At 37.7% G+C, this 27,430-nt stretch overlaps 1 protein-coding gene across 1 annotated transcript in view; it reads left to right on the forward strand.

Annotated features, from left to right (window-relative positions):
* cep162 (centrosomal protein 162) overlaps positions 1-27,430 on the forward strand; it is a 134,416-nt gene that overhangs the window by 84,640 nt on the left and 22,346 nt on the right. The window contains exons 18-23 of the mRNA XM_043686982.2: positions 137-249; positions 2,752-2,866; positions 10,312-10,438; positions 11,796-11,959; positions 13,304-13,408; positions 22,856-23,083. Coding sequence (XP_043542917.2) covers positions 137-249; positions 2,752-2,866; positions 10,312-10,438; positions 11,796-11,959; positions 13,304-13,408; positions 22,856-23,083 — 852 coding nt within the window. The remainder of the gene's footprint in view (positions 1-136; positions 250-2,751; positions 2,867-10,311; positions 10,439-11,795; positions 11,960-13,303; positions 13,409-22,855; positions 23,084-27,430) is intronic.

Genomic DNA, 27,430 nt, shown 5'->3' on the forward strand with positions numbered 1-27,430 from the left:
AGCTAATGTTTGAGATGTCAACAGGAAAGCTGTGTTTTCTTTCTAGGACTAGTATTCTTGGTATTTATAACTACAGATTATTTGATGTAACATGAATGTATTCTGTTGGTGGATTTAAGAACATTTATCATTTCAGGAAAATGAAAGACTTTACTCGCAGGTGAAAGAGCTTCAGGTTCTTAAAAAGAGAAATGAAGAGAAAATGTTCACAGAAACTCAACACTTAATGGCAGAAATACATCGACTCAAGTAAAGCTTTTAAATATGCTTTTTCGAAAAGTTCATGTTTGCATTGATGCTCCCAATTAGTGAATGACTTTAAATAAAGAAATAAACTGAAATTCATCTGATTACTAATAGCACAATTCCCTGTATTTATTGTTGCAGTTAAATCATTTGAAAAGTAGATAATTGCTATTGAAAGCCATTGCAAGTTGCCCTCCACTTGCATTTTTTGGAGATGACATTATCTGCTTCATATTTTTCTATTATTTGATATTTACATAGCTAATTATTCTGTGCCCTTTCACTTCCTGTAATGAGTATTTTGTTAAAATGGTAAGACCGCATTCACAAATTAAATGCAGTTTTCTTAAGAACGAAAGGACTTTTAAAATGTTTATTTTTACAGTGTGGTGTTTTATACAAGCCTTTAGAAATGGATACTGACACAAAAGCAAATCTGTTGTTTTTAAAAAGTTAAAAGATGACAAAATGCCAATATCCACATGCTGAAAAGTGACATTGCCTTGTGCTTAAATTATTAGAATTTGTTTGTTGAATCTTGTGATGTGATCTGTTGAGGCAGATACTTATTACTTGGCCCTGTTTACCCTGATTTCCAACAGCTGACAACAGCATTTGACAACTTTTGATTCAACCATATTAATGTGGGTCTGGAACCATTTTTCTTACCTACAAGATACATTTCTTACCTTCATTCCTTTTAAAGAAGCTAGGGAACTAACTGGGCTTTTATAACAATAGAAAGTGATGATGCCAGCTTCTTGATCTCTTACTGATACTGCTTTTTATTCCCAGATCTCTTGAAGCTAAATTTAAATTTTGAAAACACCAGGGTGGGAGTTGATCTCTCACTCTCAAGATTAAGGCGGTTATGTTAAACATGTATTAGATACTCGTTCAACCTCAGTTGAAGCATTGCATCCAATTCTTCTCCAGGAAGAATGTGAAGACATAGTGCAGAAAAAGTTTCCAAGAATGGCTCCAAACCCAAAAATATTTTCCATTGTGAAGACTGTTTGGAGAAATGAAAACAGTTTTCATAGGAAAAGTGAATGCTGAGACATCTAACAATAGTTTTCAAAATTGCAAGAGTACTGGACAGGATAAGCAAAAAGAAAAAAATAGTGAAAGGATCAATACCAATTTAAAGTAATTAGTAAAAGTCTCAAAAGTATATGAGGAAAACCTTTCTTATCTAAGTGGTTAGGGTTTAGAATGCACTGAGTATGTGGTGGAGGCAGGTTCAATTGAGCAATTCAAAAGGAATTAGACATTTATTTGCAAAGGGACAAAGTGCAGGGTTACAGGGAGACAGCTGGAGAACGACACTGAGTTGCTCATTTGGAAAGCTGGAAGAGACACTGCACTGGATGATAGTCTCCTGATTATGTTGAATTCAACAATAATTTGTTACTTCTGTTTGTTCAAATTTTTGAAAATACCGAAGGATAGAAATTCACTCAGATATTGATGCAGCACAACCAATATCAGCCCAATACAGGCAACATGTGATATTCAGTTCCAAGCATTATATACAATTGCCTAATTGCCTGTTTTGTGCTATCACCTGGGACAAACAAACTTTGAAATAGGAGGTGGAGTCAGTCATTCAGCCATCAAGCCGGTTCCACTATTCAGCAGGATCATGACTGATCATCTACCTCAATGCCATAATTGCGCTCATTCTCCATGCCATTTAACATCTTTTGGTATCCATAAATCTATGCATTTATTTCTTGAATATAATCATTAACTTGATATCCGCTGCCTTTTGTTGTAGAAAACTCCATAGGCTCACCACCCTCTGTGAAACACCAGGCTTATGGTGTGAAAGAATTACTTTGCTTTTACTTTGCAGATATCATCCATGGTTCAGTTGATTGCAGTCTTTCCTTTCTCAATCAGAACGTTGTGGTTTCAAGTCTTATTCCAGAATCTGCACAAACATCAAAACTGATACTTCAGTGCAGCACTGAGTGAGTGCAGTACTTTCAGATGAGACAGTAAAATGATCTAACCTTGAAGATAGCCATAAAGATCCTCTGGCAGTATTTTAAGGAAGAGCAGGGAGCTAGCCCCTACTGTTTTAATTAATATTTAGCTCTGAATTAACATTATAATTTCAACTCTTATGGTCATTATCACTTGGTGTTTGGAACTTGCTGTAAACAAATTAGTTTCAATACTTTTTGCAATACAACAATGACTACATTTCTAGAGGACTTAGTTTGAATGAACTATAACCTTGAAAGGTGTGAAATAAATGTAAGTTTTTATTTTTCTGTTTGTATTATGTATCAAAACACTTCATCCTCTTTTTGCGTTACGTGGAATATATTGGATTCTGGAAAGTCACAGTATGTGTGCACAAATTGACAGTTTTTTAGTTAAAAATGGCTACATTTTAAAAAATTGTTTTAATACAAAGGAATAAGTCTATTTATTTAATTTCAAGTTTGCACTTTGAAAATCAAAATGTAATTTTTTTGCCTTTTTCCTCATTAGGAAGCATTCACACAAGGATAATATGAAGCAAGTATCAGTCCATGATGTGCAGTTGACTGAACAAGTTAAAGATCAGAATATTACTGATTTGCTTTCACAATTGAGAGTAAAACAGGCAAGTACATGTCATAGAGTCATACATCAAAGAAACAGCCCTTTGTCCCACCATCTCTATGCCAACTAACAAGCACCAAACTATACTAATTCTAATTACCAGCCCCACGGTCTCTTGCACTTAATCCTTTCCTTAAACATATGCCCTCTGGTCTTCAACACATCTACCATTGGGAAAATATTTTCATGATCTACTCTGACTGTGCCTGTTATAATTTTGGATACCTTTTAATCAGATCCTGTCACTCACCTCCTCCACTCCAGTGAAGACAAACACAAACTAATCAGTCCCTCTTCATCACTGAGACATTTTATGCCAGGGAACACCCTAGGGAATCTCCTCTGCACCCTCTGCAGTGCAATCGAATCCTTCAAATAATGTGCAAGAGGCATTCCAGCTATGGCTTAATCAATGTTTTATAAAGTTGTATCAAGACTTTGTTGCTCCTTTATTCTACACTATAGCTAATGAAGGCAAGCATCCCATACTCCTCCATCATCACCCTGCCTACCTTATCTGACATTTTCAGGTATCTAAGGACTTGCATACCAAGGTCCTTTTGTTTGTCAGTCCTCCCTAGGGATCTACCATTCACTGTGTATATTCTTCGCTCATTGGACCTCTAAATATCAAAATATTTAGTCACCTTTTCAATTATATTTGTCAGACAGAATCTCCCTTTAACAAATCTGTACAAACAATTCTGCCTTTCCAAGAATTGATTAATTCCATTGCTCAGAATTTTTTTCCAACAATTTCCCTACTACTGATATCAGACCAACTGATCTCTAATTACTTGGTCTACCCTTGCTGCTCTTCTGGAGCAAAGGAGTGACAATAGCTACCCTCCTGTCATCTGGCTCTTGATCTGTGGCCAGTAGAGTATTTAATATCTCCCCCACAAAAATCTCACTTGCCTCCCATAGCATTCTGGAGTACATGCCATCAGGTTCTGGGTATTTACACACCTTTTATGCTCACTAAAGCATCTAATGTCTCCTCATTAACATGTTCTGGAATCTCACCATCCCAATTGAAATGCTTGGCTGCAATGTCTTTCTCATTTGTGAACACAGATGAGAAATATTCATTAGTGAGTTTTGAGAAGATTTGTAGTTCAGGTTAAGGTTCTGGATGTAGGTTTGCTCACTGAGCTGAAAGGTTCCAGCACCCACAAACAAAGCTGCATTAGAACATTATTTCGATGAATCACCACACACTGCAGCACAGAGGAACTACACAGAGCAGAGGAAAATCATCTAAAAAAGAATGTGTACCCAATGAACACAGTCCGCTGATTTCTCAGCAACAAACTCCAACAAGCAGACAAAACACGTCCAGAAACCCTAGCCACCGTTCCCTACACCAAAGACATCTCGGAAATGACTGCCAGACTACTCAAACCTCTTGGCATCGTGATAGCCTACAAACCCACCAACACACTAAAACAGCAGCTAATGAACTTGAAAGACTCTGTACAGACAAGCAAAACGAATGTCATTTACAAAATACCTTGCAAGAACTGTAACAAACACTACATTGAACAAACAGGCAGAAAACTAGCCACCAGGATACATGAACTTCAACTAGCCACAAAATGACATGACCACTCTCATTAGTATCCTTACGTACAGATGAGGAAGGACATCACTTTGACTGGGACAACACATCCTTCCTAGGACAAGCCAAACAGGACACACAAGAATTCCTAGAAGCATGGCATTCCAACTGGAACTCTATCAATAAACACATTGACTTGGATCCCATTTACCACCTCCTGAGAAAAATAACAGGAAATGACATCACCCACCCAAGGAAACCCAAACACATAAATAGAAAGCGGGCCATGCCACCGATGCCTCATCCAGAGGCTCACTGATGATGTTACCTAGTATTGTGATGAAACGTCTAAACATGAACCTTCTAGCTCAGTCAGCAAACCTACATTGAGAAGTGTTCATTTCAGACTTCGCTCATGTCCTCCGGCTCCAGGCACAGGTTGCCTCTTTGGTCTCTAGTTGGTCCCATTTTTTCCCTGGTAATTCTTTTTATTCTTAATATGCTTATAAAAAGCCTTTGGATTTTCCTTCATTCCATCTCCAAAAATATTTCATGGCTCTCTTTGTCCACGTAATTTATTTTTTAAGCTGCCTATGTTTTCAATGGCCTCCCCTGTTTTGATGTATGTTTCCTTCTTTGTCTTTATCAAACTCCTTTGACATCCAGAAGCAAAAACTGAAATTGGTGGGAAAACTCAGCAGATCTAGCAGCATCTGTAGAAAGAAAGCAGAGTTAGTGTTTTGGGTCCAGAGAAGAAGAGTCACTTGACCCGTAACGTTAACTCTGCTTTCTGTCCACAGATTCTGCCAGAGGTGAGTTTTTCCACCAATTTTTATTTTTGTTTCTGATTTCCAGCAGCTGCAGTTTTTTTTTATTGTCTTTTTTCCCTTGACACCCTGGATTCCCTAGACCTGCTGCCCTTGCCTTTCACTCTTAAAGGAACAATGTGGTCCTGATTTGACACTATGCTACATCTAAAAGATTCCACTTTCCAAATGTAGACTTACTTGTAAATGACTGCTCCCAGTCTATGTTTGCTACATCCTGTGTAATGATATTTAAATCAGTTAGATATTTAACTTCTACTTTATCCTTTTCCATAATGACTTGAAACTTACAGAGTTATAGTCACTATCTCTAAATTGCTTGTCCACTGAAACTACTTGACTGGCTACATTCCCTAGGATTAGATTAAGCACTGCCCCATCTCTAGTAGGATTGTCTATGGACTAGCACAAAAACCTCTCCAGATGCACTTTTAAAAATTTCAACCAGTCTAAACCTTTAATACTAAGGTGATTCCAGTTAATGTTAATAAAGTTGAAATCTCTTCCAAATGTAACCCTGTTTGTCTCATACCTTTCAGTGATTTGCCTACATATCTGCTCCTCTATCTCTCCCTGACCGTTGGGAAGCCTGTAGTATAATACCAGCAAAGTAATCCTTTTTTTATTATTTCTAAGCTCTACTCAGCTCTACATTTGAAGACCTTTCTAGGACACCCTCCCTCATTACTGTAGTGATGGTTTCCTTTATCAATAATGCAATGCTCCCACCTATCTCAGATTGCACACCCCCACCCCCGACCACTGTGCCTGAAACTTCTTTACCTTGGAATGTTGAGCTGCCAGTCCTGTCCTTCCTTAACTGTGTCTCAGTAATTTCAATAGTATCATATTCCTACATGCCAATCAATACTGTATGTTCATATGACTTACCAGTCAAGCTCCTTGCTTTCTGGACCTCCCAAATGCTTTATTTTGCCCATGTCTTCACCACCTACTGAACTGTCTCAAAGGATGGTATACATTTTCACCATCAAGTATGTAAAGTATCTTATCTCTAATGTTCTAAAGTATGAAGTGATGTATATTTTTGTAATTTCTATCTTACAACATTTGAAAAAGCTGTTGTACTATAGACCCTAATATCCATACAGCAGCTGTACATCAACATAAACAGAGATGCAACAACGATGCTCATTAGATTGAGGAGTGGAGGATGACAAACCTCAAACCATGACAGAAAGATCAGAAAGTTAGTTGCAGATTTTTAAAAACGTATTCATGGGATGTGGGGGTCACTGGCTGGTCACTTATAGAGCCCCTCCCCCAACTGCCCTCAGGAGACCCGATCACAGGGTTATGGATCTGGAGTCATATGTAGGTCATACCAGATAAGGATGTCAGATTTTTTTCTTTAAAGGGTACTCATGAACCCGATTGTATTCAGACTTCACCATTTGCCTTGGTGGGATCCAGTGATACTACCACTATCCCACTGTCACCTCCTCCTCCTGCTGTTGGGATCTAAGGGGGTTAGATTCTCCTCTATTATAAATTATAATTGTCTGTGAGAGACAATTTAAAGTTTTTTTAAAAAAAATCTTTTAGGAGTCTGAGGCACAGATCTGAATAAAATTCCACAAGTGAGCTCCGCAACCAATGTTTGGCAAGTGGATGTGTCTTATTTCAAAAGATATATCTTTGGCAGGAAGCTCTAAAAATTGGAAATATGGTAACTACTAAATGTAAGAAGGCTTTTTCAATTTGGTTTCCAGTTATTTTCAGTTGAATAAGATGAAGTTGAATTAAAATTGCTTGAATTCTACCTTTTATCCTAATTCTAGAACTTGTGTGCACAACTTAGTACTTTTCTGGCATCCTAAATAGGACATGTTTAAAATAAAAAATAATTTAAAAGCTGTGCTATTATTCATGTCATTTGTCTTTCAAAGAACCACTAGTTTCCTATTATGAACGCTATGGACAAATTTCAGAGTCTCTGTTCTCCTACAATTTATTGTATTTACCATGGTATGTTGTCACTTTTAATGCTGCATCAAAAAGCACAGCTCCATTAATGTTTTTGATTAGCATTCCAGTTTCTAATAGGCTTCAGTATACCGTAAGAATGCTTAAGTTGTTATTATTCTAATCTCCTTATTAATTTGAGCTTTGAATTTTATTTTCATTATAGTTTAAACAAAGCTAAATAGGAAATATATGTCAATCTCAGACTCCTGGTGAGAGCTGTTTTGTAAGCAAATAAATAGGAATTTAAAGTTCCTCAATTTGGTCACATTTCAAAAAATTCTGTAAGTTATCTTTGAAACATTGATTAAACAGCTGTACCTTTTTAAAATTTGCATTACATTCTCTTGGTCAGAATCAGTTTTCTACCTCTCAATGTTATGCTAGTCTCTTTATTAAAAGGCACACAGGATAGACTGTATTGCAGAGACCATAACCATAATGCCATAGGAAGTAGATACAGGAGTAGTCCAATGCCTCCTCGAACTAGCTCTGTCACTTGCGAATAGTTCATGGCTGATACAACACTGCTTACAACCACTGTCTGCTTTCTCCTCGTAACTCTTGATTCCCCTGTTGATCAAGATTCTATCTCTGTCATTCTTAAATACACTCACAGACTCTGCCTCCACAGTTCTATGTGACTCCCATCTCTCTCTAATTGAAGAAATTCCTCCTCAACCCTGTATTACATTGGCACCCCTTTATTCTGAGACTATGCCCTCTGGTCCTAGACTCTCCCATGAGGAGAAACATCCTTTCAGTATTTACCTGGTCAAGACCCTTAAGAATTCTATATGTTTGAATAGGATCATCCCTCTTTCTTCTGAACTCCAGTGAGTAGAGTCCCAATGTGTTTAACCTTTGTTCAAAAGCCAATTCTTCCTTACCAGGGATCATCCTCATGAACCTTTCTCTGAATTGCCTCCACCGAAATGATATTTTTCATTAAACCAGGGCATCAAAACTATCACCGTACAGTCGGTTCTACTATAATGTGTGTTTCTTCAACGTTAATTGGCTTTAACATGATTGAAGTATTTAGACCATTATTTGAAGAATGCAAACTTTCTTTACCTGTATTGGCTATAACATGATTCTGGCCCCATTAGTTTAAATGGTGCAGCTATTGTGTGACTTTCTTATAATGTCAGATTGCACCAGAATGGAACTATTGCTTTATATCAGAACCAACTGTGCTCCAGATGTAGTCTCACCCTCACCTTGTACACTTGCAGTAAGGTTTCCTGACCCTTTTACTCCAGCCTCTGTAAAAAAAAAAGGTCAACATTCCATTAGTCTTCCTGATCCCTACTCATTTGTGTGCTAGCTTTGTGTTTTGTACAGAAGTACTCCAAGTCCCTTTGTATTGCAGCTTTCTTCGATTTTTTTCCATTCAAATAATATTCTGTTCTATTGTTCTCCCTTCCTTCCAAAATGGACAACTTCGCATTTTTCAACATTTTGCTACAATTGCCAACTTATTGACCACTTACTTAACCTATCAATATCTTTCTGTAAACTGTATAACTTTTGAAATCTGCCTTTCTCTCTTTTTGTGTTGTCTACAAATTTATTTGCAGTACATTTGATTTCTTCCTCAAAGTCTTTAATATATATATTGTAAACATTTGCAGTCCCAGCCCTGATACCTGTGGAACCCTACTGGTTACAGGTTGTCAACCTGGAAAAGCACCCTTTCTCCATACTGGTTCCATCCCATTAGTCAATTCTGTATCCCTGCCATTATATTACCTCCAATACCCTGGGGCTCTTATAATTTAAGTTTTGTGAGGAACCTTGTCAAAATCTAAACACAATGCGCCTTCTAATTCCCCTCTATCCACTCTGGTTGAGACTACCTAAAAAAAAAACTCAGAAATTAGTCAGACAAAATTTCTTTTCATGAAGCCATACTGACTCTGCTTGATTAGATAATGATTTTCCAAATGCGCTGCTGCTTCCTTAATAATTGATTACAATGTTTTTCCAACAATATGTGTCAGGCTATTCAGCCTATAGTAAATAGATGTTTGCCTTCCTCCCTTTTTAAATAGGGATGTCACAGTGGCAGGTTTTCAATCCTCTGGTACTTGTCGAGAATCCAAGGATCAGTGCACCCATTATCTCTATGGCTACTTATTTTCGGGTCCTAAGATGAAAGCTGTCTGAGCCAGGGGCCTTATCTGTCTTTAGTCCTATTAGTTTCTTTAATACAACTTCTCTAGTGATGATCATGGTACTTAATTCCTGTCCTGTAGTCTGTAGTATTAATGGGATGTTCAAAGTATTTTCCACTGTAAATACTGATGTAAAACATCTAACTCCTCTACCCTTTCCTTGTTACCCATAGCTATCTCCCCAGATACATTTTCTAAGGGATCTATAGACGCTTTGGTCTCACTTCCTTTTTTACATATTTAAAGAAACTCCTGTTGTCTGGTTTTGCATTCCTCACGAATTTGACATTGAGTTGATTTAGTCTCGCTCTCTCTCTCTTTCTGTCTCCCCCTCTTGTCTATTGTCTTTTTAGTCCACCTTTGCTGGATTCTGAATTTATCCCAATCTTCAGGGCTGTCACTGAATTTTATCTCCTTCTATGCTTTTTCTTTCTAGTTAAGTTTTTTTTTCAACTTAATACTCTCCTAAACTTCCTTGGTTAGACATGATTCATTTATCACTCTCTTAAAATATTTCCTCCTTACTGGAATATATTTTTGCTGAGAATCAAGAATTACCTCTTTAAACATCTGCTACTGCTTGCTTACTGTCTTTCCTGCTTATGTATCTGCCCAATCCACATTAGCTAACTCTAACCTTATTTCATTGCAATTCCCTTATTTAAGCTGAACAGGGATCTGCTTGGTTGCCAGTATTCTGTTTTGTGCCTTTGGAAAGATCTTTCATTTTACTGGACTATCAGTTTTTATTTTCTGCTGCCTCCTGGATGAAGCACCCTGTTTCGACAAGTTGTATCCTAATTATTCCTGCCTGATGATTTATTTTCAAGAAAGTCATCTGAGCAGGTTCTATCCCTCTTTATTTCAGTTCTTTTCAACTCTCCCCTTTCAGAAAGAAGAGACTAAATATATTGAAGAAATTAAAAAACTAAAACAAGAGAAGCAAGCATTAATGGTGGACGTGGAAAAGATGTCAAAAGAGTGTAATGTGGCTAAAATGCAACTTACTTATACTTCAGGTAAGTTGTGCAGTTTGACCTCATGAAGGCAATTTACATTTTGTTGAAACTGTGGAGTTGAATTTATCAACTTGTCCTCTTTCATGCATTGCGTGGATTTTAGACTAGAAAAGGCAGTCCATCCATCTTAATTTTTCCATACACATCATCACATTTTTCCAGTTGCAGTATCCAGCTGTTCACGCCACTTGATGAAGGAGCAGCACTTCGAAAACTTGTGATTTCAAATAAACCTGTTGGACTATAACCTGGTATTGTTTGGCTCCTGAAATATTTGGTGAACAGATTGTTGAAAGAAAAAAATCATTAATAATTTAAAATTAATTGATTTTTGCACATTGTGTGATATCAGTATTCTTACGACACAATTTTGCATAATGTTAAAGACAGCCTACCCTCTCACAGGGCAGGTGTTGCCTGGTCACTGTCCAGTTTCTCTCTACCACAATAGGACAATACCAAATTGCATATAAACAAGATGTGAATAATAATTAATGCATGCATTTCACTAGTGTTATTCAGCTTTCATTGTTCAAACCTTAGGTGGAAATTGAAACTTTTTCCCCTCTGTTAAGAATCTGATTCCTCTTGCCATGTTTTCTCAACTGATTTGCTGTTGCCCACATTATTCAGGGGCAGCTAAAATTCTGTCCACACCTTTTTTTGTAAAATGTGTTAATTTCAGTTCAGACATTTTAATTAATTTAACGTTGGCTTCATGAAACATGGCTAACCTATACGGTTAACTGATTATTGCGGCCAGTTTAATTCTGTCTCAATTCCTTTTTAAAAGCATTACAGTCTATTAAAGTTCCAGGTGCTGAGATAAAATAATGGAAGTCAGAAATAAATAGGCCCTACTGTATCACTATCATAATTTTTTGCCACTTGAATGCGCTCTTCAGCCTTTAAATCTCCATGAGCTATGTGCACAAGCTGATTTTAGAGATCTGAGTGCAAACTGAATGCTTCTATTAGTCTGTCTTAAAACTTGCATCTAAACCTTGAACAACATCATTAGATGCTTCACCAAGATAGTTTTTCTTTTAAAATCAATGCTGAATCAAAGTTATGGGGTATTTGGCAAAGACTAAACGTCAAATAAATACTATTATATCTTAAGAACGAGCAGGATTGTGTGGAAGCAGAAAGCAAAATTTGGAATGAGCCCAGATAAAATAGTCAAGATAAAAATCTTTAATTGAATGAAAACTGAAAACTACAATGAGAAAGTGTGATGATGGGACTTGGAAAAATTAAGATTGATGGAGTATCTTTTCTAACCTAAAAAAGTTTAATTATATATTTTTAAAATCACAAGTCATATTCCTGGTTTTTAAAAAGATATTTTATCCAGGTGATAAAGAATTTGAAATGAAAATAATGGAAGAACAGTACAAGCAAGAAATCCAGCGTCTCAACAAAAGGTTACAGTGGTATGCTGAAAACCAGGAGATGTTGGATAAGGATGCATCACGGCTTAAAGCAGCAAATCTAGAAATTGAGAAGCTGAAGGAGCAGGTACTGATTGCATTTAATAGAAATAGATGCAGCTTTATATTTTGGATAAATACAAATGGACCAGAAGCTAATCTTGAACCTTTTCTTGCTACAATTTGATTTGAGTATTGAATGGTTACTGGTGAATTACTTATGTATCCAAAATCTTAAATTGGTGTCGCTTGCAGCTTCACAAGTTGCATTACTGCAAGTATACCTTGAACATAAACTTAATGAATTGCAGTCCTCCCCAGTTGCTATTCACTGAAGAAATTATGTAGAATAATTATTTATGAGCCAAAAGAAAATGTATTTTATCTCTTTGACAAATGCTTCTCATATCAACAGCTTAAACTGATTGTAGTTTTGTGGCATCCAGGAATTCTTAAAATTGTTGTCATCTATTGAGAAATTCTGTAAACAATAATATTTGAAGCTTAGACAGGTAGTTGGTAGTAGACTGTTACATCAAAATAGAGTCAATCTTTAGGAGACAGTATTGCAAAGAGTCACCATTAAGTAATATGACCTTTCTAAAGTAGCTACGTTAATGAGCAGGACAGGCAAAAGCCAAAGTTCAGAATGTTGATCTTGTTTGTGGATGACTTAGTGTTCCTGTAAGATATGTACTGCATTTCTAAATGCATTCTGAGAAATTACAGAAAAATTATTGCAGCAATTGCATCTTCATTAAAACTGAAATTTAGGCCAAAAATGTTAAAGTTTTGAATATCTGCAGATTTTCTGATCTAACCCTTTTGGCTGAGCTTTTTATTCCTTTGTGACAGAGGGTAATGGATGTGGACAACTTTCACAATGCACAGTGGTTTCATACAACTGAGCAGTTTGATAGGCTGTGTGATTGAGAAAGTACCTTCTTTCCCATATTTTCATCTGACTGTTGAGTACAGAGTTATTTACCTGCAAGGACAATATTACTTCTTTTCCAGCATCGCATGTGTTAACATAATTATGTCAGAAGAGATTTAATACAAATTAAGTTGTAAGCATGTAGCCATTGACTCGTCATGAACATTGTAATTGGGTTATTCTTACTGCTGCATTTACAAATCACTTTTACTCCATCATCAATTAACAAATATCTTTCCTCAACTTCTTTCCACATCCTTACAGTCGCCACCTTTTATACCTTCGTCATTCACTCAGCTAAGCAGCTTTTCAGCCAAGTAATGTCTGGGTTATCAATACCACATACGCACCTACCTATGTTATTTCTTTTCATGGATATGTACTTGTATACAACATGCATCTAAACTTGGAAATCATTATTCCATTCTGTTCTATCTTTGCAGTGGTCAGGTTTCTGAAGTTGTAAGTTTTAACAATATTTCTTTACTTCATCAGGTAGAAAAGCTGACTGCTTATTCCAGAGATAAAAATTCGCCTCCTGAGAAACGTGCAAAAGCGAGGGCTCTGGAAGCCAAACGTATTCAGGATCTTGAGCGGCAGGTTTGTATTGTTTTCAACACTAAATTTCAAGTTTCCTTGTTGTTAAATGGCCATATTTAACACAATAGGTTCTGTATCATGGCGCAACTCAAAAACTTTGAACTAAGCCAGACATTCATTTCAAAATTGGTTTCATTCGGGTAAGTTTATGAGGGACAGTTTATCATGTGCTTTAAGCTAATTCTGCTACCTACACTCCAGACAGCCCTGGGTTGAAAGTGTTTATACATACTGGTGGCTAATGACTCCTTATCTTTGAGTAAATTCCTGATGGACTGTAATATTCCTTTATTTTGTATGAAAGGGATGTGATATATATAATATATCCTGGAGTGTTAACGGAATTCTGTTTATATTATATTGTACGGATTTAAGACATAAGAGCTCTTGGATTTACAATAATCAAAGATTGATTTTAGCTTAGCAAAAAAAAACCAGCAGTTAAGGAAATAACTTGCTTCACTATAAAGGTTTTAGTTTGGGAAGATGTCCAGACCAGGAATATTTTGTTGAAACAAGGCAGACTATAAAAAGACTGAGGAGAAACTAAGCTCCCGGTTGCGTGAATGGTGAAGGAGAAAGGTGTCACAGCTCATGGGGTCAGAACTGAGAAAAAACAGTTGTTATATATATATTAGATTTGGTGGGGAAGGAACATTTCTCTGGAGTTTTGATTAACTGAGATGTAATGGTGTTGGGGATTAGAATGGATTTTATTTTGCCAGAAGTTTTGAAATATTTCTAGCTAGGGAGTTTGAGTTGTTTTGTTTTGTTTTGTTTTCTTTGGTGTAATAAACTTATTCTGTTCTATTGTTAAAACCAAATCTGCAGTCCAGTGTGCTTATGTTTCAGTGAATGACCATCACACTAATTTAGATTGTATTGTGTTTCATTTCTATCAAACTGTATTTAATTCTGGGATTTGCCCTGTCCAATAGTAACATTGGATGCAAATTGATCCTATTATAGATTACTGGTTCTTCTACTCTGTCTTCTCTCAATCTCTCCTACTCCATCATTTGCTCATCTTCCCCAAGTTTCTCTTTACTCGGTCCACATAAAACCTTGACTTTCCTTTTAATGTACTAACATCCCAACTAGCATCAATATCACTACTATCGTTACCTTCCCTGCAACCCTAACCGAGATCTCAGTGGTCAGTCTGAAACTCCAACTGAACATCCTAATCAAGTTTGCTTGATTTTGAGCCAAGGTGACATTGTTGTACTGTGTCCAAAGTTACTGTACCACTCTGTACATTGTCTGATGTGTTATGTTTATGTCTTTCTTCGTTCTTGCACTAATCAAACAAGATATCCCTCTTGGTCAGAGTAAAATCAATTTTCCTATTTCTACGTTCCTTCTGATCGTACAAGATAAGATCTAGATTAACTTGTTTCTTCAATGATTCTGGCTTTTAACTTACTGCCCAATAACCAGACTTTCTGCCCTAGTATTTAAGATCACTCCAGTTTTTCCCCTAATCTATAGTTGTACCACCCCCGTTTCAACAGTGACATTTCTCCATTTGTTTTACTTTTACTCTTTTGAGAGGTAATATTTGATCTGAGGTTGCATTTTTATAACTGATACATCCATTTTTAACCTCCTTACCATTAACAGTTTAGCTTGCAAGTACCCATTGTCCGATGTTGCTCTGTAACTGTGCAGACATAATTCCTATTCTGTATTCTTATGGATCAATGACCTCTCTGCCTGTCCATTTGAATGAGGATGAAGCCAAAGACTTGCCACCTGGTTGATACCTGTCTGTTAGTGAACTTTTGAAATTCTTGCTCACAAATTGGGGTCCATGGTTTGATATAATTGTTTTTCTGGAAATTACATATGAAGATTTGTTTCGATGCTCTGATCACCGAGTCTGCAATGGTCTTTTCAGCTGTGTCCTGGGTATTGGGTGTCTACACATGTACTGTCTTTGAAGATGTTGGTTCTTTACCTTTAAGGAAAGCTCTTCCACTCCTGATATACTGTAACACTTTTATTTAAATTTGTATGTTGCAGATTACTAAATACAGTTGTATAGTATAATGTCTAAGATCTCTCTTAACATGCTGATTCTGGGATGTTGTCTTCTCTTAGTCCTACAGTTGTCAGAGTTGCATCATCATCAGTTACATCATTTGCATATAATGTTATATTTCAATTTTACACAGTATGTTTCCTACTTGCGAATAGTCAGGCTTCCCTGTTTTATGCAGGAAAGTTATTGTAGAAAGTTATACTGTTACTGGTTTTGATTGAGATCTTAAATTATTGGTGTGAATACCACTACTCAAATTTGTGTTTTGTGTAGGTTATTGTGGCCTAATTTGGAGATGCCGGTGTTGGACTGGAGTGTACAAAATTAAAAATCACACAATACCAGGTTATAGTCCAACAGGTTTAATTAGAAGCACGCTAGCTTTCAGAGCGCCACTCCTTCATCAGCTGATTTGTGCTTTCAGTTAAACCTGTTGGACTATAACCTAGTGTTATGTGATTTTTAACATTGTGGCCTAAGTTTGTCTCCTGTTGAATTACAAGTATATATGGGAAGATCTTTGAGACTAATCTGGCATTTTTACCTAAGGTCAGCAACTTATCATTTGGTGTTGTGTCAATTATATTTCCTCTTGGCAGTTTAGTTTTCTTTCTAGTTTGAATGTAAGAGTCAGTATTATATAATATTTTATTTAAAGAAATTACAGTATAGATTTTTGTCTTGGCTGCTTGAACAATCCAACTCACCCAGTAGGAGTCTTGGAGGAATATCTGATGGATGTAATCGTACTATATTCCTAATTCTGATTTCCCAACGATTCAAATTAAGGGAAGTTGTATTGAGTGGGCTTAGTAACTTGCATGCATTTTCCTCAGCCAGTAATTTTATTTTTTCTTATCCACCTCTCCACCTAGACAATAAATATAAAAATCTACTCCTCCGGGACCTTGTGCAAGATATGTGCACATGTGAATTTCTCGACTTTGCAGATTTCTGACCACATTCAGGTGCAGCTACAAGTGTTTCACTTGGCAATTTATCAGTTAAGAGATAAAGGTCAGGTACACACTGTCTCTCTGTTAATTTATTTTTGGGGGAAAAAATCTATCCAGTTTATTAGTGGTCTGTGAGTAAAGGACTGAGTTATCTCTTTAAGGTTGCTGATTCACAAGGGAACTTGAGCCTGCCACATAAGTTCTTTCTGCTCAGGTCAGGATTCTCTAACAAGCTGTGATCTTTATTTGGCATCCACTCAAGTTTCACTCCAGAGATTTGAGCAGAAACTCTATGCTGATACTTCTTCAGTGCAGTATGATGGAAGAGCTGCACTCTGAGGTGCCAACTTTCATGTTCAGCATTAAAATGAAGCCTTGTCTACTGTTTTAAATGACCCTTGGCCCTATTTCAAAAGAAAAGCAAGTAACAGTTTTTCCCATTATCCTAGCCTATATCACTAAAATGGATTATCTGACCATTATCACATTGCTGTTTGTGGCACCTTGTGTGCAGATTAGCTGCTTCATTTCCTATGTCTAAATGGTGTCTATATTTCAAAAGTACATGATGCGGAGGTGTTGAATTGGGGTGGACAAATTTAAAAATCACACATTAGGTTATAGTCCAACAGGTTTATTTGGGAGTACAAGCTTTCAGAGCTGTACTCCATCGTCAGGCAGCTAGGACACAGAATTTATAGTAAAAGATCAAAGTGTCACACAACTGATGCGATGTATTGAACAAACCGAGATTGCTGTAAAGTCTTTATGTTGGTGTGCAAGATGATTGAGGTTTGTTCAATATATCGCATCAGTTGGATGACCGTTTGATCTTTTACTATAAATTCTGTGTCCTATGATCCTGCCCCATTAGCTACCTGGTGAAGGAGCAGTGCACCAAAAGTTTGTACTTTCAAATAAACATGTTGGACTATAACCTGGACCTGTTTGATTTTTAACTTCAAAAATACAGCATTGCTGTAAGGTACCTTGGGCTGTATTAAATTCATAAAAGAAAAGTCTTTTCTTTTATAACTTGCCTAACATATATAATTTGGAACCTTCCTGTAGATCATTGTTTCACTTCTTGTCCAGCCTCACCAGTTAGCTCAGGACAAACCACTTTGTGAATAAAATAAGTCAGATAATTCTTCCTGTAATGTAAGGATGTTACTGCACAGCACACTGGAGTAAAAAGAATGAACAGCTAGAGGTTATACTTCATATTGTTCCACTACGTGGATAGAAAGAAGAATGATGTCCCTCTAGCAAATTTTTAGGGACCTTTGTAGCAGACCAGCAAGTTGGATCTCAGATGTAGTGCTCTTCAGATTGGTGCCTCTCGCTGATGTATATTAAAAAAGGAGCATAGAGCAGATGAATATGTGGTTGGGGAGATGGTACAGCTGGTACATCCCCAAATAGTCACACTCTCCACCACTGAAAAACACTGGAGGAGCTCACCAAAGCTACTCCGACAGGAATTAATCAACTTGCGAACTCTACCATGTAGAAGGTAAAGGACAGCAGGTTCATGGAAACATCACCATTTATAAATTCCCCTTCAAGCTATGAACCATCCTGACTTGGCAATCTATCACTGCCTCTTCATTACCACAGGGTCAAAATTGTGGTCCTCCCTGCCAAACAGCATTATGGATGTCCACATACCTCATTGACTGTGGGAATTTAAGAACCTTGTCAAGGCACTTCGGGATGGACAATAAATATTGGCCTAGCCAGAGATACTCATTCTGAGATTGAATATAAAGATTGTTGACGCAAATGCAAGTGATAATAGAAAATAACAAAGCAGCAAAAAAAAAAGCCCTTTGTTGATCATTGCATAATGATGATTCATAGATGATCAGCACATAAGGAGGCTAATTGGCCCTTCATGTCCTCGCCAGTCAGTAACTGTCTGAGTACACTAATCCCATTTTCCAGCATTTGGCCAATAGTCTTGATGACCATGGCAATGCTTGTGAATATTCAAATACTGCAAAGTGTTCCAAGGGTTTATGAGTTAACCACCCTTTCAGGCAGTGAATTCCAGACTCCCACCACCCTCTGAATGGATTAAAAAAGTTCTCCTTCTCTGTCTCTTTTTAGTCTTCTACTTTTTTGCTTAAATCCACCCCTCACCCCCGGTTCTTGATCCCTCTACTAATAGGAAAATGTCTTCTTTTGCCTTTCAATCCTCTACATTTCTATCAGATGTCATCTCAACTTTCACTGCTCTAGGAAAAACTATCCCAGCCGATCCAATTATACCTCATGGCTTAGACCTTGCAGCTCAAGCAGCATCCTGATAAATATCCTCTGCACTCCCTCTTGTGCAATTACATTCTTCCGATAATGCAGTAACCAGAACTACCTACATAGCATAAAATCAAACATAATGGTTCTAGCATAACCTGCCGTATATCCTCGTGTATAGATCTATCTCATGTAGAGGTAAACCCCTTATTTTGGCCAAAACAATCTTGTAATTTTCATATACCTCATGTATAAGTTGACCCTAGTTTTTCAAGGCTCTCTTCCTGATTATTAATGCAACCTTAAAGCACACGATTTGCATATTTTTGATCCAAATGCAATACACGCATCATCACATGTGCACCAGCGTATATTTGCGCAACGTGATTTTCAAATCATTAAATTGAATTTCTGGGTGTAAGTTTGCTTGCTGAGCTGATAGGTTCATTTTCAGACATTACATCACCATACTCAGTAGCATCATCAATGAGTCTCCAGTGAAGCACTGGTGTTATGTCCTGTTTTCTATTTATGTGTTTAGATCTTGTTGAGTTTGTGACATCATTTCCGGTGATGTCATTTCCTATCTTGCTGATATCATTTCCTATTATTTTTCTCAGTGGGAGGTAGATGGGATCTCAATCGATGTGTTTGGTGATAGAGTTCCAGTTGGAATGCCATGCTTCTAGGAATTCTCGTGCATATTTCTGCTTGGCTTGTCCTAGGATGGATGTGTTGTCCCAGTCAAAGTGATGTCCTTCTGCATTCATATGTAAGAATACTAGTGATAGTTTGTCTTGTCTTTTTGTGGCTAGTTGATATTCATGCATTCTGGTGACTAATTTTCTGCCTATTTGTCCAATGTAGTGTTTGTTACAGTTCTTGCAAGGTATTTTGTAAATGACGTTCATTTTGCTTGTTGTCTGTATAGGGTCATTTAAGTTCATTAGCTGCTGTTTTAGTGTGCTCCAACCAGAACTCTATCAACAAACACATTGATTTAGATCCCATCTACCTCTCTCTGAGAAAAAGACCAGGTAATGACATCACTACAGGAAATGACATCACCAACCAAGAAAATCTAACCTCATAAATAGCAAGCAGGACATAACACCAGTGCTTCACCAGAGACTCTCTGATGATATTACCTACAAAACGTCTGAGAACGAACGTAACAGCTCCAGAGCTTCAACCTGAGCTACAACTCTTCTCAAAACTCGTTAAATTAAATGTTGATAATACGTACATATACCGTGTGTGCATAAATAAATGTATATTTTATATATACATTTGTAATATTTACATGCATACATTTGACCTGTGCATGCAAATATCTACTTTCTGGCAGCCCTCAACCTTGTCTTCCCACTGTTGTCTCAGTTTCTTAGAAGTAGGTGTCGTGTACAGTTGTGCTCTGAACTTATGCAAAACTCCCCCAAATTTTTCTGACAAAATGGCATCACGAAAACATAAGTATACAACACATTTTAAATTAAAAGTTATTGAAGTTGCAGAGTCGTCCTGTGTTTCTGACAAACTTGTTTAAGATTGGAGGAAAAAAGCCACACAGTTAAAGGCTATGCCAAAATAAAAGTATGCCAACTGAGGAAAGCTGAACAAGTGACCACAACTAGAAGAAAAGATTGCTGACTGGGTAATTCAGTGTCATCAGAACGGAAGCGTAGTGACTTGACAATGTATAAGAATATGTGCCAACAATGAAGCAAAAAAGATGAATTCAGTGATTTCAAAGCCAGTGCTGGATGGTGCAGTAGGTTTATGGAAAGGTATGATTTAGTGCTTAGACAGAAAACCAAGATTGCCCAACATCTACCAGCAGAACTTAATGACAAGTTAATTGACTTCCATGGCTTTGTAATCAGGATTCGGAAGAAAAACAGGTTCTCATGCATCGGCAATGTGGATGAAACCCCAATGAACTTTGATATATCAGGGAACAGAACTGTGGACAAGATTGGAGCAAAAACAGTTTTGGTTAAGACTATTGGCTATGAAACACGTTGATTCACTGTGGTACTTGTTTGTATGGGAAATGGAACAAAGTTAAAGCCTATGGTGATTTTTAAGCAGAAAACTCTGCCCAAACAGAAATTTCCAAAAGGCATTGTTGCCCTCATCCATGAAAAAGGGTGAATGAATGAAGGTGGCTGCAAGACTTGGATTTGGGAGGTCTGGAATATGCGACCAGGTGGACTTAGAAAGGAAAAAAAAGGTTACTGGTTTGTGATATGTTCAGATCACAGAGTGAAAAGTGTTATCAGTGAACTTCGAGCTAACAATACTGACATTGCATTGATTCAAGGAGGCCTTACGGGCATGGTGCAGCCACTGGATGTTGGCATCAATAAACCTTTTAATGGCTTAGTATGGAAAAACTGGGACACGGATGCAAGAAAGGGAAAAAAGCTTCACAAAAGGTGGCACCTTGTAACTGTGGATTGTTGAGTCCTGGAAGGAAATGAAAACTGAAATTATTGTGAAAGCTTTCAAAAAAATGTGGAATTTCTAATGCTTTAGATGGTACAGAGGGTGACTATTTATGGTCAGATAGAAGTGATGACAAATCAATTGATGATCCCCTTAAGGCTGCAGATGAAGATGATCCATATGATGATTTGCTTGATTCAGTTGACTGGCATGAATTATTCAGTGTTGTAAGTGATGAGGACAGTGAATTTTAAGGATTCTAATGGACTTTTGCATGTAACTTTTGTTTTAAGCAGCTATCCCATAATATTTGTGATATATGGTAAAAAGAGTTTTTAGCTGTGAATATCAGTTTTTTGATGTAAAGTGTTTATCGTATATTATAAAATTTCATGTGGTCCTTTTTTAATAAAGTATTTCCAGTCGTTTTGTTTTTGTTTTGTTTTTATTCATGAATTGTGTGTTGTACAAATATCCCTGGTAGATCGCCTAACCACCTGCTGGTATGTCTATTAACTTTTGTATGTATGTGTACACCTACATGCACTTTGCAATACTGGTAACTGGAAAACGGGTACAACCGTACTGTTCTCACATAGCAGGCAGAATGGAGAGTTGTATTGTATATAATATTCAATAATGGCCATAATTCTTTCCTTTTGTTGTTTATTATTTTGTATAGAGATATGGCTCTTGTTTGTCCATTTTTCACTCGTACAAAGCATGAATTTCATCCCCTCGAAAACAATACCTCGTGCATTAGTCAACCCGCTAATTTCAACTTGAAAAAACGATCTTCAAAGTTTGACCTATACGCAAGTACGTATGGTATTTGCTGTTATATTCTGTGTCACACTTAATAAAGGCTGTGCCACAATGAGTATGGCACCTTAGCCACACCTCTAGCTGCTCTGCTACTTTAAGAAATCTGTGGATATGGGACACACTAAGGATTCTTCTGATTTTCCAGGGTCCTACTATTTATAGTTTAAACCCTTACCTTGTTAGTACTCCAAAGTGCATTACCTCACATTTTTCCAGATTAATTTTAATTTGCTACTGTTTTGTCTATCTGAGTAGTCTGTTGATATCCTCCTGCAGTTTATAGCTATCCTTCTCACTGTTTGCTACCTTACCAGGTTTTGTGTCATCCATGAATGTTTTGATCATTTCCCTACATTTAAGTCCAAATCACAACACAAACAACAAGAGCGCCAGCCCCAAGTGTTGCGTAATCCCATTGGAAACAGATTTCCTGTCACAGGGATCTCTCTGTACCATTGCCTGCTTCCTGCCTCTCAATCCGTTTTGCATCCAGTGTGTCACTTTGCCTTGGTTCCAGTGTGCTACTTTGTCTTTGATCCTATGGGATCTTCCTTTATTCACCAGTCTGCCACAAGGGACCTTATCAAAAGCTTTGCTAAATTCCATAGGCTACATCAAATATGTTACCTTTTTTAACACTCCTAGTTATCTCCTCAAAAAATTCAATAAACTTCGTCAAACATGACCTTCCTTGAAATACATGCTGAAGACGCTGGTTAATCTACGTCTCTCCCAATGTAGATATATTGTGTCCCTCAGAATTCTTTCTAATAATTTCTCCATCACCAAGGTTAGACTGACTGGTCTGCAATTCATAGTCTATATCTTCTTTTCATTTTTGTTCATGGGACAACATTACGCTTGACTCAGTGGGTAAGTATAAAACCAGCTAATACCTTATTTGCATTTTGACAGATTAAAGAAATGGAAGAAATAATTCGAAGGCGGTATCCAAATTCGTTGCCTGCTCTTATATACGCAGCTGCATCTGTACCTGAAGCAGATTCTGAAACAGAAGGCAGACTGCATTCAAGAGCATTTTTAGAGAAAAGAATAAAGAAACTAGAAGCTGACCTCGAAGGAAAAGATGAAGAAGCGAAGAAGAGCTTAAGAGTAATGGAACAACAATTCCAAAAAATAAAGGTATTTCTTATTATCACTTAATGCTAAACTCTTTAAAAATAAGTTCAATTTGAAAAGGATTTGGAACAAAGACCAGTACAGCAAAAGAACAGGCCTTTCAACACACTAAGTCTGCATCAATGCGTGATGCCTTTTTAAACTAAAATCTTTTGCCTCTACACAGTTTGTATTCCTCCTTACTCTGCCTATTCATGAATCTCTCAAGATGCCTGTTGTATGTTGCTATTGTATCTGTTTCTACAATCTCCTCTGGCTGTGCATTCAAGGCAGTTACCACCCTTTGTCTTTTTAAAAAAAACTTGCCTCTCTCATCTCCTTTAAACTTTCTCCTTTTACCTTAACCAACGTTCCCTAGAAACTTATACTTCTATCCTGGGGAAAAAAGACTTTTGATTGTCCTTGCCTATAATAATTTTGTACACTTTCATCAGGTCACCTTCAATCAGCCTCCAATGTTCAAGTGAAAATAAACCATGTTTGTCCAAACTCTCCTCACAGCTAGCCCTCCAAACCAGGGGATATTAAGAGTAAGTTCTAGTTTGCAAACAAGATATTGTAAAATGCTTATCATTTTAAAGAGTTTTGTGATGTCTTCATTATCTCTACTATTGAAGGTGAGCAGAGGTAATGTTTCTGCCTTTTTGTTTGTCTGTTTGTGAAAATATCTTAAAATCTACTGGATAACTTTACGCAAAATTTATGTGCAGAAAGTATAATAGCCAGGAATAACTGATTCATTTTTGACAATTTTCTGCATCAGAATCCTGGAATTTTCTCACACTGGGAGACCGAATGAATTGATATCTTGGTTCAGATATTATAGGTTATCTTAGCCGGTAAGATAGAATTACTCTCAGCTGTCAAAGTGTGAGCGGAGCTTTTGGATCAGGTTGTTGACTATGTATTGGTCTGAAATCTCTTCAGTGAGATGAGTGCTCTTCATGAAAAGTTTTTTTTCCAGATATGTTGTTACAGACTATCAATCAGAGAGGGAAAATCCTTAAGACAGATCTACAGAAGTATAATTATACTGACTTGAGTTAACATAGCTTGGTAGAGTTATGTATTCTACTCTGTCCTCTCTTCATTTATAGATTCTTAAAATCTTTTGAATTTATGTACTGGTATGAATTTTGAATTTCTAATCATATTGTTCAGAAACTAAAACTGATGAGTTAACCTAAGTTCCTTTCTAAGGCTTGCTTTATACATCAAATCTAATTTATTGGGTGTTTTGTTCATTTTTGTGGTCAGTATGTAAATATTTGCACCTTGAGTTTTTGAATTTTTGAGTTTTATTTGCTCCCTGAATCATCTTGCTTATCAAAATCATTGCCAAATATTTTACTCAATCATCTTTACTGATCTCCATACTTTAGATACAGCAGCAAATCAAGCAGAACCCAAATCTGGGTTGTTTAATTTTTAAAATTTTACTTATTAATTTTGTGGGATGTGGGTGTCGCTGGCTGGCCAGCACTTTATTGCTCATCCCTAGTCGCCCCTAAGAAGGTCATGGTGAGCTACCTTCTTGAACCACTGCAGTCCATCTGCTGTAGGTTGAACCACAGTGCCATTAGGGAAGGAATTCCAGGACTTTGACCCAGAGACAGTGAAGGAAGGCCGATATATTTCAGAGTCAGGATGATGAATGGCTTCGAGGGGAACTTGAAGGTGGTAGTGTTCCCTTATATCTGCTGCCCTTGTCTTTCTGAATAGAAGTGGTTGTGAGTTTGGGTAGGTGCTATCGGAGGATCCTTGGTGAATTTCTGCAGTGCTTCTGGATATTGTGCAGACAATGTTGCATTTGGACATGTACTGCTTCAGTATCTGAGGAGTCATGAATGGTGCTGAACATTGTGTAATCGTTGGTGAACATATACACTTCAGACTTAATGATGGAGGGAAGGTAATTGATGAAGCAGCTGAAGATAGTGGGCCGAGGACACTTCCCTGAGGAACTCAACTCTTTTGTCCATGTTTGAACTAAGGCTGTAATGAGGTCGGGAGCTGAGTGAACCTGGCAGAACCCAAACTAGGTACCGCTGAGCAGGTGCTGCTTGATAGCACTGTTGATGACACCTTCCAACATTTTACTGATGTTGGGGTGGTAATTGGCCGAGTCAAATTTTTCCTGCTTTTTATGTACAGGACATACTTGGCCAATTTTCCACACTGTCAAGTAGATGCCAGTGCTGTAACTGTATTGAAACTGCTTGGTTAGTGGAGCAGCACGTTCTAGAACAACACTCTTCAGACTATTGCCAGAATGTTGTCAGAGCCCATTGCCTTTTCAGTATCCAGTGCCTCCAACTGTTTCTTGGTATCACCTGGAATGAATCGAATTGGCTGAAGACTGATTTCTGTAATGCTGGGGACCACTGGAGGAGGCTGAGATGGATCATCCACCTGACACTTCTGGCTGAAGATTGCTGCAAAGCTTCAGCTTTAACTTTTGCAGTGATGTGCTGGGTTCTTCCTTCATTGAGGATGGGGGTATTTGTGAAGCCACCTTTTCTAGCAAGTTGTTTAATTATCCACCACCATTCACGACAGGACTGCAGAGCTTAGATCTGATCTGTTGTTCATGAGATTGCTTCGCTCTGTCTATCACTTGCGGATCATGTTGTTTGGTGTGCATGTAGTCCTGTTTGGTGGCTTCATCAAGTTGACACCTCATCTCCAGGTATGCCTGATGCTGTTCCTGGCATACCCTCCTGCACTTTCCATTGAACTAGGGTTAATCACCTGGCTTGATGGTAATGGAAGAGTAAGGGATATTGCCAAACCATGAGGTTACAGATTATGCTGGAGTTCTGTTCTGCTCCTGTTGATGGTACACTGGGCCTCATGGATGCCCAGTCTTGAGTTGCTAGATCTGTTTGAATTCTGTTCCATTTAGCATGGTGATGCTGCCATACAACATGATGGAGGTTATTCTTCACGTGAAGTCTGGATTTCATCTCCACAAAGACTGTGCAGTGGTCACTCTTACTGATACTGTCATGAACAGATGCATCTGCAGCTGGCAGATTGATAAGGATGAAGTCAAATATGTTTCCCCTCTTGGTTCCCTCACTATCTGCTGCAGAGCCAGACTAGCAGCTATGTCCTTGAGGACCCAACCAGCTCAATAAGTAGTACTGCTGCTGAGCCACTCTTGATGATGGACATTTGAAATCCCCCACCCAGAGTACATTTTGTGCCCTTACTATCCTCAGTGCTCCCTCTAAGTGTTGTTCAACGTGGAGCAGGACCGATTCATCAGCCAAGGGAGGACGGTATGTGGTAGTCAGTCGGAAGTTTCCTTGCCTATGTTTAACCTGAAGCCATGAATCCCGTGAGACTTCATAGGATCTGGAGTCAATATTGAGAACTCCCAGGGGTAACTCCCTTCTGACTGTATACTACAGTGCTGCTGGGTCTGCACTGCAGGTGAAATAGGACATATCTAGCTGGTGTCTGGGACATAGTCATTCTCACAGAATCACACCTTGCAGACAATGTTGCTTGACGAGTCTGTGAAACAGCTCTCCCAACTTTGACACTAACCCCCAGATGTTAGTGAGGAAGATTTTGTAGGGTCTTTTCTGGTGCCTAGATTGATGTCAAGTGAGCCATCCTGTTTCATTTCTTTGAGACTTTGTAGCAATTGGTACAACTGAATGGCTTGCTAGGCCATTTCAGGGTACAATTGAGAGTCAACTGCATTATTGTGGGTCTGGAGTCACATGTAGGCCAGACTAGGTGAGGGTGGCAGATTTCCTTCCCTGAAGGGCATTAGTGAACAAGACAGATTTTTCTGGCAATTGACAATGATTTCATGGTCATCAGTAGATTCTTAATTCCAGATTTTATTAAAAATTGAATTCAAATTCCACCATCTGTCATGGCAAAATTCAAACCTGGGTCCCCAGAACATGGTCTGGGTCTCTGGATTAATAGTCTGGTGATAATGCCCCTAAGCTATTACCTTCCCTGTAGGTTAGAATTGAGAGGTCCAAACAACGATCAGTTTAAGATGACGCTCAACTCTAACAAGCCACTTCCAGCAGCACTACTTCTGCCACTACAGCTCTGCCCTATTAGAATTCTGTCAGTATTCTGCTTGGCACTTTTTGCTTCTTTCTAGTATTCTGCTTGGCACTTTTTGCTTCTTTCTAACATTTATAATTTCTAGCCTGGCTTCTTGGATTTTTCAGTTTAATAGAAATATTTCATGTGTAGCAGTATTGAAGCTGCTGGGAAGTTCAGTTAAGCTATATAGGTAGAACAGTAATATCCTGAAAAAGAGTTGAAATTTGTCAGAATCTTCCTTTTTTAGATTAATTGTGGCCTTTCTACTTA

This window comes from Chiloscyllium plagiosum, unplaced genomic scaffold (assembly GCF_037043375.1).
Source record: "Chiloscyllium plagiosum isolate Xiang-an unplaced genomic scaffold, Cpla_swu_hap1 HiC_scaffold_3, whole genome shotgun sequence".
NCBI lineage: Eukaryota > Metazoa > Chordata > Chondrichthyes > Orectolobiformes > Hemiscylliidae > Chiloscyllium > Chiloscyllium plagiosum.